Source organism: Erinaceus europaeus, chromosome 18, assembly GCF_950295315.1.
Source record: "Erinaceus europaeus chromosome 18, mEriEur2.1, whole genome shotgun sequence".
NCBI classification, from domain to species: domain Eukaryota; kingdom Metazoa; phylum Chordata; class Mammalia; order Eulipotyphla; family Erinaceidae; genus Erinaceus; species Erinaceus europaeus.
This window is the reverse complement of record NC_080179.1, coordinates 40,530,229-40,547,308: the sequence shown is the minus strand read 5'-3', so window position 1 is coordinate 40,547,308 and position 17,080 is coordinate 40,530,229. Positions and strand designations below refer to the sequence as shown.

At 38.4% G+C, this 17,080-nt stretch overlaps 1 protein-coding gene across 2 annotated transcripts in view; it reads left to right on the top strand.

Moving 5' to 3' along the window:
* Nucleotides 1-17,080, top strand: part of CNTNAP5 (contactin associated protein family member 5) — a 956,089-nt gene that overhangs the window by 619,876 nt on the left and 319,133 nt on the right. For both annotated transcript variants that reach the window (XM_060177957.1, XM_060177958.1), the window contains exon 12: nucleotides 42-161. In XM_060177957.1, coding sequence (XP_060033940.1) covers nucleotides 42-161 — 120 coding nt within the window. The remainder of the gene's footprint in view (nucleotides 1-41; nucleotides 162-17,080) is intronic.

Below are 17,080 nucleotides of genomic sequence, written 5' to 3'. Positions count from 1 at the left end.
TCAAGCCGAGTTTCCTCTCTGCTGCCTTTGTATCTTTGCAGCCCTCTACGAGCAGTCCTGTGAGGTGTACAGACACCAAGGGAATGCAGCTGGTTTCTTCTACATTGACTCTGATGGCAGTGGGCCACGGGCACCTCTTCAAGTGTATTGCAATATCACAGGTGAGTGTACACAATCATCCTTCAAAATCCACCAGTTTTGTGATGGTACACAGCCCAAGAAAGTCATTGCTTTGGGAGAGGATATTCATGTGAATAAAATAATGTGATACTACTGGGGAGGGGGTGGGAAGTTATTTTGCTAAGTTGTAGCAATTAGCAACGAGGCTATGTTCATAGGATAAGATAATGTGTCAGTAGTCTTCTAGTGTTTCACCAAAAATAAGAATTTATTATCACACATTTTGCATAGGGTTTTTCTTTGGGCGTTTTCTCCCTTAAGATTCTAAAACAATGAGTGAGGAGATAAAACAGTTTATGCAAAAGTACTCTTTTCTGAGGCTGCAAAGTCCCAGGTTCAGTCCTCTACACTATCATGAGTCAGAGCTGAGCAGTGAGCAATAAAAATAACCTCAAAAACAGTTTGGCTGAGCAAAGTCATCTTTGACCTCCTTATTCATTTCCCTTAGCATATTCACTTCCAGTTCTATCTATTTTGTTCAAAAGGATACGCCATTTAAAAATTTTAACATTTATGGACAAGATTGTAAGATCACAGGGGTACAATCCCACATATTTCCCACCACCAGAGTTCCGTGTCTCATCTCCTCCATTGGAAGCTTCTCTATTCTTCATCCCTTAGGAGTATGGACCAAATTCCTTATGGGGTACAGAAGGTGGAAGTCTGGTGTCTGTAATTGCTTCTCCACTGGACATAGGTGTTGGCAGGTGGATCCATACCCCCAGCCTGTTTCTATCTTTTCCTAGTGGGGCAGGGCTCTGGGAAGGTGAGATTCTGGGATACATTGGTGAGGTCATCTGCCCAGGGAAGTCAGGATGGAATCATAGTATCCTTATAACTTACCAAATTACCTATGTGAACACAAAGGGACAGACATTTTTCCCGTATAAAGTGCTAGATTTGTGAAGCCAGATGTCCTTTCATTGCATTTCCATGGTGTCCCCCCACCCAATTGTGAATGAATGCTATATGATTTTGAAGTCATATCACATAATTAGAACTTGTGTTACAAAAACTTGCATGGCTGACATCACCTGCAGTAATCACCAACTTGGCCAAGAGCTAGGATTCTCAGTGGATCTTGGTTGCTTCCAAAGCACAATTGGACTTCTTGGTAAACTTGCAGACTTTCCAGTCCCAGAAACGCTAATTTAGTAAATGTATCCCCTCCCCAGTTTTTCCAAGCAAGTCTGTTGTATAGTACATATTGCTGGCTCCCACTTTACCAAAATACAAAAGTGATTTGGCTGCAGCAAAATATAGATGAAGGAGGCCACTGCTGCTGATTGACCAGGTGTGAGGTGCAGTGATAGGAGCCATGGTAATAAGGCATTTTCGTTTACTCGTGTTCTACCATATATGGGAACTGAACCTGGAGTTTGCAAATACCTTTTTTTTTTATAAATCTTGCAACAAAAATATAAGGTAGATTTTTTTTTTGCCATCTTAAATAGAAGGAAATAGAACATGAGGATTTTATGACTTGTTCCAGGTAATAAATAATGTAAATAATCATCATGACTCAGGAAGCAAACAAACTTGCAGGTGTAGTAATAATCTATAGCACCAAAACACTAACGTGAGACTTCAGATCAGTTCTGTCTACTTTAAACAGTGCTTTTATTTTTGTTGTAATCATGATCAATGTTGATTACAGAAAATTCAGGAAAATAAAAAAGAAAATGTTCAGCACATTTCTGCACTAAAGTTGAGAGACTACCAGAATTATTCTACTGTTGGAATTTCATTGGACTTTTGCATTTTAAAATTCTGTTTTGCCTCTATTAGATATGTTTTAAAAGTAGACAGTTGTGTCATGAATTTTAATATTACTATCTATAGACTTGTACTTGTTAAATATACTTCAGATTTAAAATATAAATACTACCTTTATCTTAATTTTTTAACTTTCCAAAGTAATATAAGTATTAGAACATAGAGGGTATGATTGATTCATAGCCTTCATTTACCTAAGATTTTCTGTCTCTATTTAGAAAGTCTATTTTCAGGGTTTATGTTTGATTTTGAGTGTTTATTTTGTTTCTGTCCAGTAATGATTAAAGATGAAAATTTACTTGCCTTTAAATGTTGCTATTTTTGCTGATGGGGTTGTGAGAAATATCTGCTTTTCTTTTTTTACAGACTCAACCAATCTTGTTTGCAGATTTTTATTTTCATATGATCTTATTTTTTGTAGCTACAAAACATATATTTTTGTCTTTTAATAATATATATTAAAACTATTATATTATTAAAACCTATTAAACTATTAAAACTATTATTATATTAATATTTAATATTATATTAAAGTAGTTTAGCTGAATACCATTATTCTTTTTTTTAATTTTTTTAAACTTTTATTTATTTTCCCTTTTTTTGACCTTGTTGTTTTTATTGTTGTAGTTATTATTGTTGTTGTTATTGGTGTTGTCATTGTTAGATAAGACAGAGAGAAATGGAGAGAGGAGGGGAATACAGAGGGGGGAGAGAAAGAGAGACACCTGCAGATCTGCTTATCCACCTGTGAAGCGACTCCCCTGCAGGTGGGGAGCTGGGGGCTTGAACCAGGATTCTTATGCTGGTCACTGCACTTTGTGCTACTTGCGCTTAACCCGCTGCACTACCGCCCAACTCCCGCTGAAAGTGTTATGCTTGATAATTTGTCAAAAATTTGGAAATATACATGATAGTCATATACATATATCACAATAGTCATGTCATATATATTTATATTCATTTTCCACTGTTAAATGTTCTTTTATGTGGGTGATTAAGACACAAGTAGAAGTGTGGCAAGGTGGTCCAGGGAAGAGAATGAAGAAGGAAGAAAGATAACTAGAAGAAATAGAGAAAACACAAGAGGATAACAGTAGAAACTTTTGTCCTCTATTACACTCTAGTTTCTTTAAATGGAGTGTTGCTGTTCTTTTCATTTTTCAATGGTATTACTAGGGCACTAGCACAGAGAAGTAATTAGTGCTGAGAGGCATGGATTTTTCTTTCTGTTTCTTGCAGCAGTCAGCTGAGCACCCTGGCCTAGTTGAACACCTCTAAAATAAGGAATAAGGGCCAAGGTCTCACAGACCTTCCTTATTTAGAATTCCCTGAGAGATCATTTGAGGCCCAGCATAAATAGGGATGTTTCTCTAAAATCCCTTGATGTTAAATAAATGAAAAAAATAAAAGAATGTTGTGGAAAATAGTGAATAGGAGGGTCCAAGAAGAGACTAGAAATTAGATAATGTGTTAGCTTTCTCTGCATGAGACCTTGGGGTCAATGCCTGGCACTGCATGCGACTAAAGTAGTGCTTTGTTCTCTTTCTTTCTCTTTTATTTTTTTTCTTTCCTTCAGTTCTTTACCCCCCCCATTATCTCTTTCAATACTAAAAAGAAAACCATAATAATTAGTAATTGTAACAACTGCATCTCTAATTGCAGTGTACCCTAGGGGAAATATTAATCCATATTAATAAATATGGTTCCATCTGATCCATTGCATTGCACCAATCACAAGTACTCTTTGGTTTAAAAAAATAATGGGAAAAAGAAATGAAAAGATCTTCAACACACTAGCAGTAACTGACACATTTGTTGTAATCCATCTTATCTCTGCCTTGGAAAGATGACCAGTCTGTAGGAGTAAAATGAATGTTGTGCTTATTGGTGAAGTGGACTGGATGCAGACTATATAAACTATTGAAAATATACTGTATTCAATGCTGTGTTCTAAGTGCTTTCACTACTGGACTAGTGGATGGGAAGGATAAAGGTTTGAGTGGAGAATTAAATCAAGTGACTTATGAAGAAGAGTCAATTTCCCCAGGAAGAGTAACTTACTGAAAGAGTAAGATATGCATTTGGCTTACATTTAGTACCTCTATAAAATGATTCATCACTCAGTTCAACACCATATACATGTACTCTGCTATTTCTATTTTTAAAATTATTTATTTATTTATTTTCCATTTTGTTGCCATTGTTGTTTAACATTGTTGTGGTTATTGATGTCATTGTTGTTGGATAGGACAGAGAGAAATGGAGAAAGGAGGGGAAGACAGAGAGGGTGAGAGAAAGAGAGACACCTGCATACCTATTTCACTGCTTTTGAAGTGACTCCCCTGCTGGTGGGGAGCTAGGGGCTCGAACCAGGATCTTTCTGCTAGTCCTTTTGCTTTGCGCCACGTGCGCTTAACCCACCGTGCCACCACCTGACTCACTCTGCTATTTCTTGTGCAGAAGTATGTACATTTCAGGCACTGCTGGAGCTGCCAGAAATGGAGAATAGTATCTGCATTAGCTTCTTAGGGTTGCTGAAATAAAGTGTCACAATCTTAATAACTTCAAACCAAAACAAAGCAAAATTGAAACATATTGTCTCAGGGATCTAGAGGCTGGAATCCCATAATTAAAGTGTTCACAAGACCACACTCCTTCTAAAACCTATAGACAAAAGAAATCTTCACTGTCTCTTTTTTAGCACCTGATTCTTGGACACATTTAGATTGGCAACAACAGCACTTCAATTACTTACTCCCAAAGACTGTCATCCTATTTCAATGTGATGTAGTACCTGTGACATACATTCAGATAGTTGTATGTCTGTTTCTTCTCTTATGTAAGGGCAACATTTGTATTTGATCACGGCCTACTCTGATGGAGTATGACAAAATGCTTTAGATTTATTATATTTGCAAGTAAGTTTTGATTAAGGTTGCATGTACAGCATAACAGGAAGATGGTACTGTTAAGATGTGACGTCAGAGAAATTGGACAGAAGAGGTAAAAGAAAGCAGTTCCAGGGAGATTAAATAAATAAATAATAGGGGCCAAATTCTATGATGTTTTGATCTAGCATATTTGTGAGGACTGCTATGATGATTATAATGACTTCTGGTTTGGAACACACCAAGGGGAAAACATGAGAAAACAATTACCAGGAAAGATCCAAACTGACTTGAATAGAAACAAACCCAAGTTATTGAAAACTCACAAGCTGAACTAGTTTCTAAGCAGACAAGTCTGCTGTTTCAGTTTAAGAGAAAAGAAAGAGTAGTTTTAGCTTAAATAGTTAATCAGTATGCACAACAATTTAGCCATTCCTATATGAAAGATGAGTAGCTTTCTTAATATAAGCACTAGGACACCATCCTCATATTAAATGTGAATATTGGCATGGGCAGTCTATCCTTAGGACATCAGGTCTGTCAAATGACTTACCCACATTTGAGACTGTTTATATTGATGAAAATGTGAGCATATAAAAGGAAGTTATGGATATAGAACTCTGCCACAGAGATGATAATGAGAGGACTACTACTTGGAGAGTGTGTGTGAAGGTAGTTCATGTGACAATAGTGAATTTATGGAACTACAATCTCCATTAGCTCAGGGATGCTCAAGGTGAGGAACTGGAAGCACCTCAAGTGCTCTCTCCTTCTTTCCTTTTGGCTAGTTCTTATCTCATCATTGAGCAAACTCAACTGAATGAAGAACACAAGAAGATTTGTTGATTTAATGCTTCTAGTCAGCCTTCTTGGGTACAGAGAAGGTTGCAGAAGGCTATAAAGTTCACCTGATAGGACAAACTGAAGATAACCATGGTAGCCTGTTTAAAAACATCCAAAGAATCTGTGAAAAAAACAATTAGGATCCATCAAGAACTAAGGGTGGTAGGGAGTTGGGTGGTAGCGCAGTGGGTTAAGTGCAAGTGGTGCAAAGCACAAGGACCAGCATAAAGATCCAGATTCAAGCCCCTGGCTCCTCACCTGTAGAAGAGTCACTTCACAGGTGATGAAGCAGGTCTGCAGGTGTCTACCTTTCTATCCCCCTCTGTCTTCCCCTCCTGTCTCCATTTCTCTCTGTCTTAGCCAACAACGATGACATCAATAACAACAACAATAAAACAAAAAGGGAATAAATAAATAAATGTTAAAGAAAAAAATAGTTAAGGGTGGTATCAAGCAATGGATTGTAAGTGAAATCCACAAGCCATGCAAATACGTGAAACATGGAGTTATTCAGTAACTTCCAACCTGAACTCAAAAGAGTGTCTTTAGAGGTCAAATGGTTGTAAGTACAGGATGAATGCAAGAAGCACACGTTGAGTCAAAAAGATAGAGAGCTAAATGAAGCATCTAATAATCTGTGAGAGAAAATAAGTGAGGGAGATGATGGCATTCTAAAGTGCAATATTTCTTTTTTTTGACCAGACCACTTACCAGCTCTGATTAATAGTAGTGTGGAGGATTGAATTTGGAAGTCTGGAGTATCAGGCATGAGAATCTCTTTTCATAACCATTTTGATATCTACCCTCAACTAAATAAAATGTTTCTTTATTTTTTAAATCATCCTTATTTATTAACTGGGCAGTCAGAAATAGAGAGGGAAGGAAGATATAGAAATATAGAAAGGGAGAGAGACAGGGAGACACCTGCCGCCCTGCTTCACCACTTGCAAGGCTTTTCCCCTGCAGGTGGGGATTGGGGGCTCGAACTCTGGTCCTTTCAAATTGCAACATGTGTGCTCAACCAGGTGTACTACCACCTGGCCCCTAGTGTGATGTCCCTTTGAAGATTTATTAGCATGAGAATGAAAGTGAGAACCAGAGTGCTATTCTTGCATGCGTGGGGCATCTGATGGTTAAAAAAAAAAAAAAAAAAAAAAGCCTGGCCTGGGTATAAACAATCTCGATCAATATCTTCAAGTGGATTGTCATCCTTGGTTATGTCAAAAGGAAGCAAGTGGAGAAGGATATCCTTGAGATAAAGTGGAATCTCCTGTGGGCTCAGAATGTGGTTGCTGGGTAACAGTGGGAGTCAGGTTTCTTGCAAGGCAAGTCAGACTCCATCACAGAGTGAGGGGGTTTGGGGCACTGGTGTCAATACAGAGAGAGGCAAAGACAGGATTGTGGGCAGGGAAAAACATTGGAATTGGTTAGACTTATTTGTGGTATTTGCAGAGGAAACTGTGCTAGGAGACAGCTGAATCAGATATATTGGTTGTTATTTTCATTGGTTTTCTGTTTATGTTTCAACATAAATTGGAAATAGTACCCAAATATTTATTCAACCATTTCTCTCAATGTTTCTGGGAGTGTTTTTCATATGAGCTTGCCAATTAAATCAGTGGACTTTGAGTAAAGTATCTTATCCTCCAAAATGTGCATGGACCTTATCGAATCCATTGGAGAACTTGAACAGAAAAAGGACTGCTCTCCCCCTAGAAAGATGAAATGTTGCCAGTAGTCCCTTCATGGATTCAAATTGCAGCTCTTTGCTGAGCCACCAGTTGGCTGACATACCTTGTGCATTTTTGATTTATCAACACTTACAGACTTTGAAAATTTAAGGTTAAAATCCTGCCTTTCTCTCTGTGTTCATGTACATAAAATATGAATATATGTATGTATCCATATATACACACATATAGTTATACATAATAGGTAAATACAAGCACAGTTACAAATAAATAAACATACATACAATATATACTGTGCAAACACACACACACACGATTTAAAATCAGTGAACACTTCTGTATCTTGGTTTCCTTATCAGAAAAAATGTAGAAAACATTAAGTGAGCTTTCAAGACTAATGTTAAAGTTCGACTATATGTGAAAGGAACTATTCTACCTCTTGGATCACCCTCAGGTAAATAGATATGAAGTCTCATGACTGGATATCATACTGTAATTATTAATTGAACTCTCATTATCACCACTCCCCTAGTATGGACTGTCTAGATGATCAGTCTAGTCATGAAAGACTTTATTCCTGCCAGCAATAAAGTCTTTGTGCCTTCTGTATTTACCGTGAGATTTTAGAGTCTCCGTAAGCCTGAAGGGAGTGTTTCTCAGGCAAAACTTTTGAGTGTTAATATAGCAGAACTAAAAAGGGTGAGACACTCAGACAAGAATTTCCTTAGAACTTGACATTTAAGCTCATTCTGCTTATTTTACATGTTGTCATTTTTAATGTTAGCAGGGCATCTCGTCAACATATTAAAGATATTTCCTGACCACACACTGTGTTGCCTCTGTAGAGTATAATTGCATATTGATATGAAAACTGTTTTTCCTAGGACCACTAGCAAAAACATACTTACTTCCTATCTTGATGGATACAATGCCAATTTCACGCATCTAGGTCTGTCCAGCAATCATCAACATTGAAAGTAGTTTACAAAGAATGTTTAGTCAAATCTCTGAGGCAAAACATGTTTTCCATTCTCAAACAGCTCACAATCCATTCGGAAACTACCCTCCAGGGCTCTGTATCTTTTCACTTTTGCTATTCGGATGCACTGTTTCTCACTTCTTGGCAGTCAGCTCTGTTTTTATTAAAACTCATCAAAGCATGTATAATGGAGTAGGTGGAGACGCAATGCTGCTACTGAAGTCTTTCTGATAATGCAGCACATAATTGCACAGTGTGATTTCAAATAACAGACTATCGCAGAACTATTGACAGAAATAAATATGTCCATTCACCGTGGTTTGCATCACTTCCCAAAGTTAGAGCAATGTCAATGAGTCTGTGGTTTGTTTATGCACATAGGTTATGTAAGTGTCTATCACGACAGAGGGGACAACAGCAATCTTGGCATCCAATAATGTTACTCACTCACAGTATATTTGTTTCTTCTTCCTCCCTTCTTGCCTTCCTCACACCCTTCCATTCTTTTTTCCTCCCTTCCTTCCTCCCTCCTTTCCTCCCTCCCTTCCTCCCTCCCTTCCCTTCTTCCTTCCTTCCTTCTTATTTTTTCCTTTATTTTTGGTTTTCTTGAGACAGAGAGGCGGAGAAAAAGTTAGTGAAAGAGACCACAGCACCTAAACCTCTGTCAGTGCCATGGGGGGGCCTGGTGAGAGCCACATGTATGACAATGCAGAATGCCATCTAAGTTAGTTGTTTTGCTAACCTCTCCCTGAGTGTTTTGGTCTATTGTTAATTTTGATTACTGTATTTTACACAAAAAAATACAGCATGGTTCAGTTATTGATGTGTTATTGATATCGTACAACTCTAAAGTTTCCCTGATACCTACTGTGGCTTCTTCCTGAGGATTTTTTAAATCTCTTCTCTCTCTCTTTCATTCTTTCTCTCTCTCTCTTTTCTTCCCTTCTCTTCCCCTCTCTCTTTCCTTCTTTACCTCTTTTTTCTTAATAAAGTCAGAGAAACATAGAATGGGAGGGAAGAGAGGAAGAAAGAGACACAGGCAGCAGCGTTCCATTGCTTGTGAAGTTGCCCCGCCTCCACTCTTAGTAAGGAGGAACTTGAACTCAGGTTTTAGCAGATGATATGATAACGTGTGTTCCTTACCAGGTGCACCATGACAGGCCCTCCTCCCTGATGATTCTAATTCCCAAAATCATACTTTCACAGTACACACACACACACACACATACACACACACACACCAAGAATAAGTACTATCAATTTCTCTGTCAAAACCTATGAATAGACGGGGGTGGGCAGTGATGCACCCACTTAAGGGTACTAAGCTTAAGGACTCAGATTGGAGCCCCTGGCACTCCACCTGCAAGTGGAGATGCTTCACAAATTGTAAAGTGGGTCTGTAGGTGTCTCTCTTTCTCTCTCCCTCTCTGCCTCCCCCTCCTCTCTCAATTTATCTCTGTCTTATCAAATAAAATGGAAGAAATGGCCACCAGGAGCAAGATTCATAATGCCAGCACCAAGCCCCAGAGATAACCTTGAAGGGAAACAAATAAACAAACACCTTTGAATAGAACATGAATGCTCAGTTTCCTTTTTGTTTTTTTGTGTGTGCTCAATTCCTCAAGTTCATATTTTATCACATAGTCATCATTGCAAAAGTACTCGTGTCAAAAAATCAAATTGTTACCACTTGATTACAGACTGCATGAAATTAGGCTGCCCTTGGCTGGAGCAATATATATCACTATAAAATAACGCAGATAAACTTTACTTTACAGATATGTTAATGAGGTTAGGAAGTATATATTAAGCATTCCAATGGCAGTGATCAGACATATATCTTTTTCTCTGTCCAGTAACAAGTGGCCCTAAAACATGAGAAGCTAGTTTTCCTCCTCTCCTTTGGATCTCCATGCACTGGCTGTCTGTACTGGCCAAGCTCTGCTGAGGCTCTGAGAATTTAGAAGTGGTTAAATGTGACCTCCTGAATTTACAGATCTTACAGTCTCACAGCTTTATGGAAAACAAGCATTCAAACAAACAAACAAAAATCTAGAGGACTAGGTAGTGGTGCACTGGACTGAGCACAAGTGTTAATGACAAATGAACAAACAAAAAAACTCTAAAAGAATACAAAGACCCTCAGTTCTTTAGCCTCATTCCCTCTAATTCAGCATGATCTTTTAAAAACATGAAGAGAGAGGCAGGCTGGGAGTGTAGATTGACCTGCCAATGCCCATGTTCAGCAGGGAAGCAATTACAGAAGCCAGACCCTCCACCTTCTGCATCTCACAATGGCCTTTGGTCCATACTTTGAGAGGGTTAAAGAATAGGAAAGCTATCAGGGGAGGAAATGGTATGCAAAGTTTTGGTGGTGGGAATTGTGTGGAGTTGTACCCCTCTTATCCTATGGTTTTGTCAATGTTTCCTTTTTATAAAAAATAAAAAAAGAAAACACAGATAATGGTAAGTCAAAGCAAAAGAAAAAGTGTAAACCCAGGATAGCCTTACTCATAGACAGGATGTAAGAAACAAAGCAAAGAATAATAATGCATGAAAGCTCAATGTTTTGTAGTCTAGCACAGTTGATGCAGGGCCTGGAGGCCCCTGGAGGGGCCAGGGTGGAGGGCATTAGTGAGGAGAGGCTGGAGTGGAATATTTAGTGCTTTGTATCAAGGCAGATGAGTCAACATCTGTTGCACCTATCTTGGGTAAATGTGTGACAACAATAAACCTGTGACAATAGTCCCATGAGTAGGCATTTCCATGTGAGGCCTTACTTTGTCTCTTTTGCTACTTTGACCTGCACAAATTCCAATCTTCTAACCTATGACTCATAATTTTTGCTTGTGTGGATGGTACCAAGTAATACTTGGTATTTCTATATCCTTCATATTATTATTTGCAGTAATTATTGTCTATGGGATTATGAGTAAGACCATTGATTTTTTTTACTAATTTTTTAGACTCATTTATTGGGGGGTGTTGATTTGTTTGATATCTCCCTGTGACAGGTGTCAGTGATCACAACCTCCACCAACTTGTATCTTTCCCCATCATAAGACACAGTGTACCCAAACTTTTTGAATTTTACTTATCTCTTTATTTTGGACATAGACAGATAGATTTAAAGGTAAGGAGAGAGAGAGAGAAGCAGCAACACTGTGTCACTACTCATGAACCCCCCAAACACACACACATACATAGGTAGGACTGGGGGGTTGCACCCTGATCCTTATACACTGTAATTGTGCCATACCTGGTGTGATACCACCTGTCTCCATCCCTTTAATCTTGTCCCAATATTTATTCTCCTTGTCTCAGTATGTAAATCAAACAAGATGATGATGCCATTTCATTACTGGTAGTTAGTCACTAAAATGAGTTTGCTTTTAAGCAATGTTGGGGCATAACTGACACAGAGCAAGTGGTAAAGAAAACAAGCATTTTCCCCCCTTTTATTCCCACATTCCTTGGAAATGGGTATTTATGGGTAGCGAATCCAGCTCTTTCTGGAGAAGAGCCCACAGCTGTGTCCCCTGGCAGTACCAGCATCAGTTCCTGGTAGAAACTCACTCATGAGTGACATATGTGCTGTGGCTCACTAGCAGTTTAATCAGTTGGAATGATACTTGTATGGTTGCTTGTGTTTCAGTGGGACAATTTGCTTTCTAGATATGAAGTGTTTGCTGGTGGACTACTTCAGGTTGTACAGCAGGGGGTCAATCAACTCTTTGTAGGAGGAAAACTGTTGTGAAGTATCTTTTCCTCTGTTAATCAAGTATCCTGTCATCTCAGGCATGGTGACTAACTACATCAAGCATCCAGAAGCTGCCCTCCTGAGTAAAGCAGGGGAGCCGATTTTGCTTTCTGTGGAAAGCCCAGAGGTTTAAAGTGGTCTCTCTGGACTAGTGGCAGACAGCATAATGTCCTGCTAAATTGGACCATTAAATAAAACTACTAAGTCATAAAGCTGTAGCATTACCCTGGAATTAAAGCATTGTCACCTTTGAATTGCCAAGAATTTTAACAGGTGCTTTAGAGAAATTCCTTTCACACATCATTTAGCATGGCCTGTTGACTCCAACCAGGTGGGTAAGAACAGAAGGCTCAGGACAAAGATGACTGTGTTTCCAATCTGATTTTAGTTCACTTTTGATCAGGCCTTTGCTTATGAACCCCTCACTCATTCATATATATGTGTGTGTGTGTGTGTGTGTGTGTGTGTGTGTGTGTGTGTTCCTGCTTTATTTTCTCACTCACTAATTCACTGACTCTCAGTTTCTTCAAGGTTTATCTTTTCATGTGTTCAGTCACCTATAGACTATTTAACCTTTTGGTGAGTATGTTATTTCACTAATCATTCATGGAGAAAACTAAGTGAATTGTGTTCTAAGTCAGATACAAAGAATATGAAATGCGCAGCTAGCAAGGACTCACCACTGGCAGGAAAAAATAATTGGCAGAGATGTGTTGTCTCTGCACTAATATAGACTCACAGGAAGGTAAACAGATCCTCTGTGGCTGGAGTTGCCTGGGGCAAGCCACGTGTCTTCAAATACAAAAAGAAAGTGGTTGCTACACAGGTAGCTAGCTCCCTGAGGTCTGGGTATAGGGTAAAATCTACCTACAAAGAGATCCTATACTCCACAAACTTTAGGAACAAGTTAAGAAAATAACAGAAACCACCCCCTCCAGTCCCTCCAGGACCCAATATATAGTATAAGCAAAGTGAAAACCACTACCATGCCAGCACCACCATCTACTGGCACAAGAATAAAAAGCATGTCAGATTTACATATGAAAAAAGCAAAGTCTGAAAAATGAGAGACTTTGCAGGTAGAAATTGTACAGAAAGAAACTCCATGAAATTATAGAGTTGGAAGACTTAAGAGAAAGACTTTAGACCATTCCTTATGAGTGGATTAGATTCTCCAAGAATCTAAGCTTAGTTCCACATATTGTGAAGCTTTCCATTTGCAGGTGGGGACCGGGACCTTGAACCCAGGTCTTCAAACATGGTGACATGTGGGCTCTACTGGGAGATCCACAGCTCAGCTCCTTTCCTGACTTCTTTCCTGATGGACCTCTCACAATGCATTTTCATTGCAGATGCTTGGTGGTTCCTTCCCTTTCATATACAGGTGTCTGGTAAGCATTCAAGTTAACTGTTATTAGTTGAGGCCTCATTCTGCTCAGTGCTGTATATCCTGCTATGAACCACTGAGTCTTTGTCCATAGACCTTATATTATAATCCCCAGCTCTCAGATAATTTCTGTTATTTAGATCATTTATTTTATTTATTTATTTTTACTTTTTTATTTCAGATATTCAATCAGTTTCCCCTCTCATATTAATTAGTCATTTATATGACTGCAATTTGATAGGAGTGTACATAAACACCATTTCCACCACCAAAAGACTGTGTCTCATCTCCTCTCCCCCCCCCCCACCCCATGAAGCTGAACATTCACCTTTACCCTCCACCCAGGGTTTTTCTTTGGTGCCCTACTCCAAAATCTTTTAATTTCCCTTTCTGTTCTTCTTTCTTTCTCAACTTCTGTTGATGAGTGGGATCATCCCATACTCATCTTTATCTTTCTGACTTAGCTCACTTAACGTAATTCCTTCTAGCTCCATCCAAGATGGGTCAGAGTAGGTGGGTTCATTGTTCTTAATAGCTGCATAGTATTTCATTGTGTATATATAACACAGCTTTCTCAGCCACTCATCTGTTGTTGGGAACCTGGGTTGCTTCCAGGTTTTAGCTATTATGAATTGTGCTGATATGAACATTGGTGTACACATATCTTTTTGGTTGGGCATTATGGAATCCTTGGGGTAAATCCCCAGGAGAGGAATTACTGGGTCATATGGAAGGTCCATGTCTAGCCTTGTGAGAGTTCTCCAGACTGCTCTCCAAATAAGCTGGACCAATTTACATTCCCACCTGCAGTGCAGAAGGGTTCCTCTGTCCCCACAGCCTCTCCAGCATTTGTTACTGCTGTCCTTTTTGATGTATGCCATTCTCACAGGAATGAGGTGGAATCTCAATGTTGTCTTAATTTGCATTTCTCTGACAATCAGCAACCTGGAGCATTTTTCATGTTTGTTAGTCTTTTGGATCTCCTCTGAGGTGAATGTTTTGTTCATATCCTCTGCCCATTTTTGATGGGGTTATTTGCTTTTTTGGTGTTAAGTTTGCTAAGCTCTTTGTATATTTTGGTTATTTATCTCTTGTCTGATGTATGACATGTGAAGATCTTCTCCCATTTTGTGAGAGGTCTCTTTTGTTGTGTGATAGTTTCTTTGGCTATGCAGAAGCTTTTCAATTTGATGTAGTCCCATTGGTTTGTTTCTGCTTTAGTCTTCCTTGCAATTGAGTTTGTTTCATCAAAGATGTCCTTGAGGTTTAGGTGGGAAAGTGTTCCACCAAGTTTCCTCTAAGTATTTGATGGTCTCTGATCTAACATCCAGGTCCTTGATCCATTTGGAGTTGATTTTTGTTTGTTTATTTTTCTTTCTGGTGAGATAAGGTGGTTCAATTTCATTCTTCTACATGTTTCAATCTAGTTTTCCCAGCACCATTTATTGAAAAGAACCTCCTTCATACATGTAATACTTTGGGCCCCCATATCAAAGATTAGATGTCCATAGGTGTGGGGGGTTAGTTCTGGGCTTTCAATTCTGTTCCACTGGTCTGTGTGCCTATTTTTGTTCCAGTACCAGGCTGTTTTGATGATGATGGCCTTATAATATAGTTTGAGATCTGGGAGTGTGATGCCTCTATTTCTGTTTCTTTTCCTCAAGATGGTTTTGGCAATTCTAAGTGTTTTCTGGTTCCAGATAAATGATTGTAGTTTTTTTCTATTCTCTTATAGAAGCTTGGTGGAACTTTAATGGGTATTACATTAAATTTGTTATGGCTCTGAAGAGAATATTCATTTTGATGATATTTATTCTTCCGGTCCTTGACCATGAGATGTCTTTCCATTTCTTGGTATCAGTTTCTATTTCCTTGAATAGTGACTCATAGTTTTCATTATACAGGTCTTTCACTTCTTTGGTCAGCTTATACCTAGGTATTTGATTGATTTTGCTGCAACAGTGAATGGGAGTGATTTCTGGATGTCTTCTTCTTCAGTTTCAGTGTTTGCATAAAGAAATGCCACTGATTTTTGTACATCGATTTTGTAGCCTGACACCTTGCTATATTGCCTTATAACTTCCAGTAGTTTTCTGCTGGATTCTTTAGGTTTTTTTATGTATACTATCATATCATCTGCAAATAGTGAGAGCTTGACTTCTTCCCTTCCAATCTGTATTCCTTTGATTTCTTTCTCTTGCCTGATTGCTATGGCAAGAACTTCCTATACTATGTTGAAGACTAATGGTGATAGTGGACAGCCCTGTCTAGTCCCTTATCTGAGGGGGAATGCTTTTAGCTTCTGTCCATTGACTATGATGTTGGATGTAGGTTTGCTATATATGGGTTGCACTATCTTACGGAATTTCCTGTCTACTCCCATTTTTTGTAGAGTTTTGAGCATGAATGGGTGTTGGATTTTGTCAAAGGCTTTCTCTGCATCTATTGAGATAACCATATGGTTTTTGGCTTTGCTTTTAGTTATGTGGTGAATGACATTGATTGACTTACATATGTAGAACCAGTCTTGCATTCCTGAGATAAATCTGTTCATCACATGGTCATGATACAGATCTTTTAGGTATACTGTTGTATCAGGTTGGCCAAGATCTCATTTAGTATTTTGGCATCTCTGTTCATCAAAGATATTGGTCTATAGTTTTTTCTTTTTGTTGTGTCTCTATCTGCTTTTTGTATCAGGGTGATGTTGGCTTCATAGAAGTTGGAAGGGAGTGTTCCTATTTCTTCGATCTTGTGGAAAAGCTTTAGAAGTATGGGTATTAACTGTTTCCTAAAGTTTTTGCACAAGTAGTTTGTGAAGCCATCTATTCCAGGACTTTTGTGGTTGGGGAGATTCTTAGTAACTGTTTGGATTTCTTTGTCTGTTATTGGTGTATTTAGGTTTTGTTGTTCTTCTTGGTTCAGTTTTTGAAGGGCATATGTTTCTAGGAATTCTTCCATTTCTTCCAGACTTCCTAGCTTGGTGGCGTATAGTTCTTCCTAGAAGTTTCACATGATTATCTGCATTTCTGTGGTGTCAGTTGTGATATCTCCTCTATCATTTACAATTCTATTAATGTGAGTCTTCTCCCTTTTTATTTTAGTGAGTCTGGCTAGGGGTTTGTCAATCTTGTTTATTTTTTCAAAGAATCAACATTTGCTTTCATTGATCTTTTTTATAGTTCTCTTATTTTCAGTGTTGTTTATTTCTGCTTTAATTTTAGTGATTTCTGTGCTTCTGGCTGCTTTAGGGTTCCTTTGTTCCTCTTCCTCTAAGTGTTTAAGGTATGCAGTAAAGTCAATTATTTAAGCTTTTTCTTGTTCTTTAATATGTGACTGTATGGCTATGAGATTCCCTCTCAGTACTGCTGTAGCTGTGTCCCAAATATTTTGATAGTTTGTGTCTTCATTTTCATTTGTTTCCAGGAACATTTGAATTTCTTGCTTGAGTGTCTTCTGAAACAGTGTTTCTTAAGCAATATGTTATTTAGTTTCCAAATTCTGTGTCTTTTAATTATTTTCTGTTTGTTGTTAAATGTTGGCTTTACTCCACTGGTCTGAGAAGATACTTGGGAT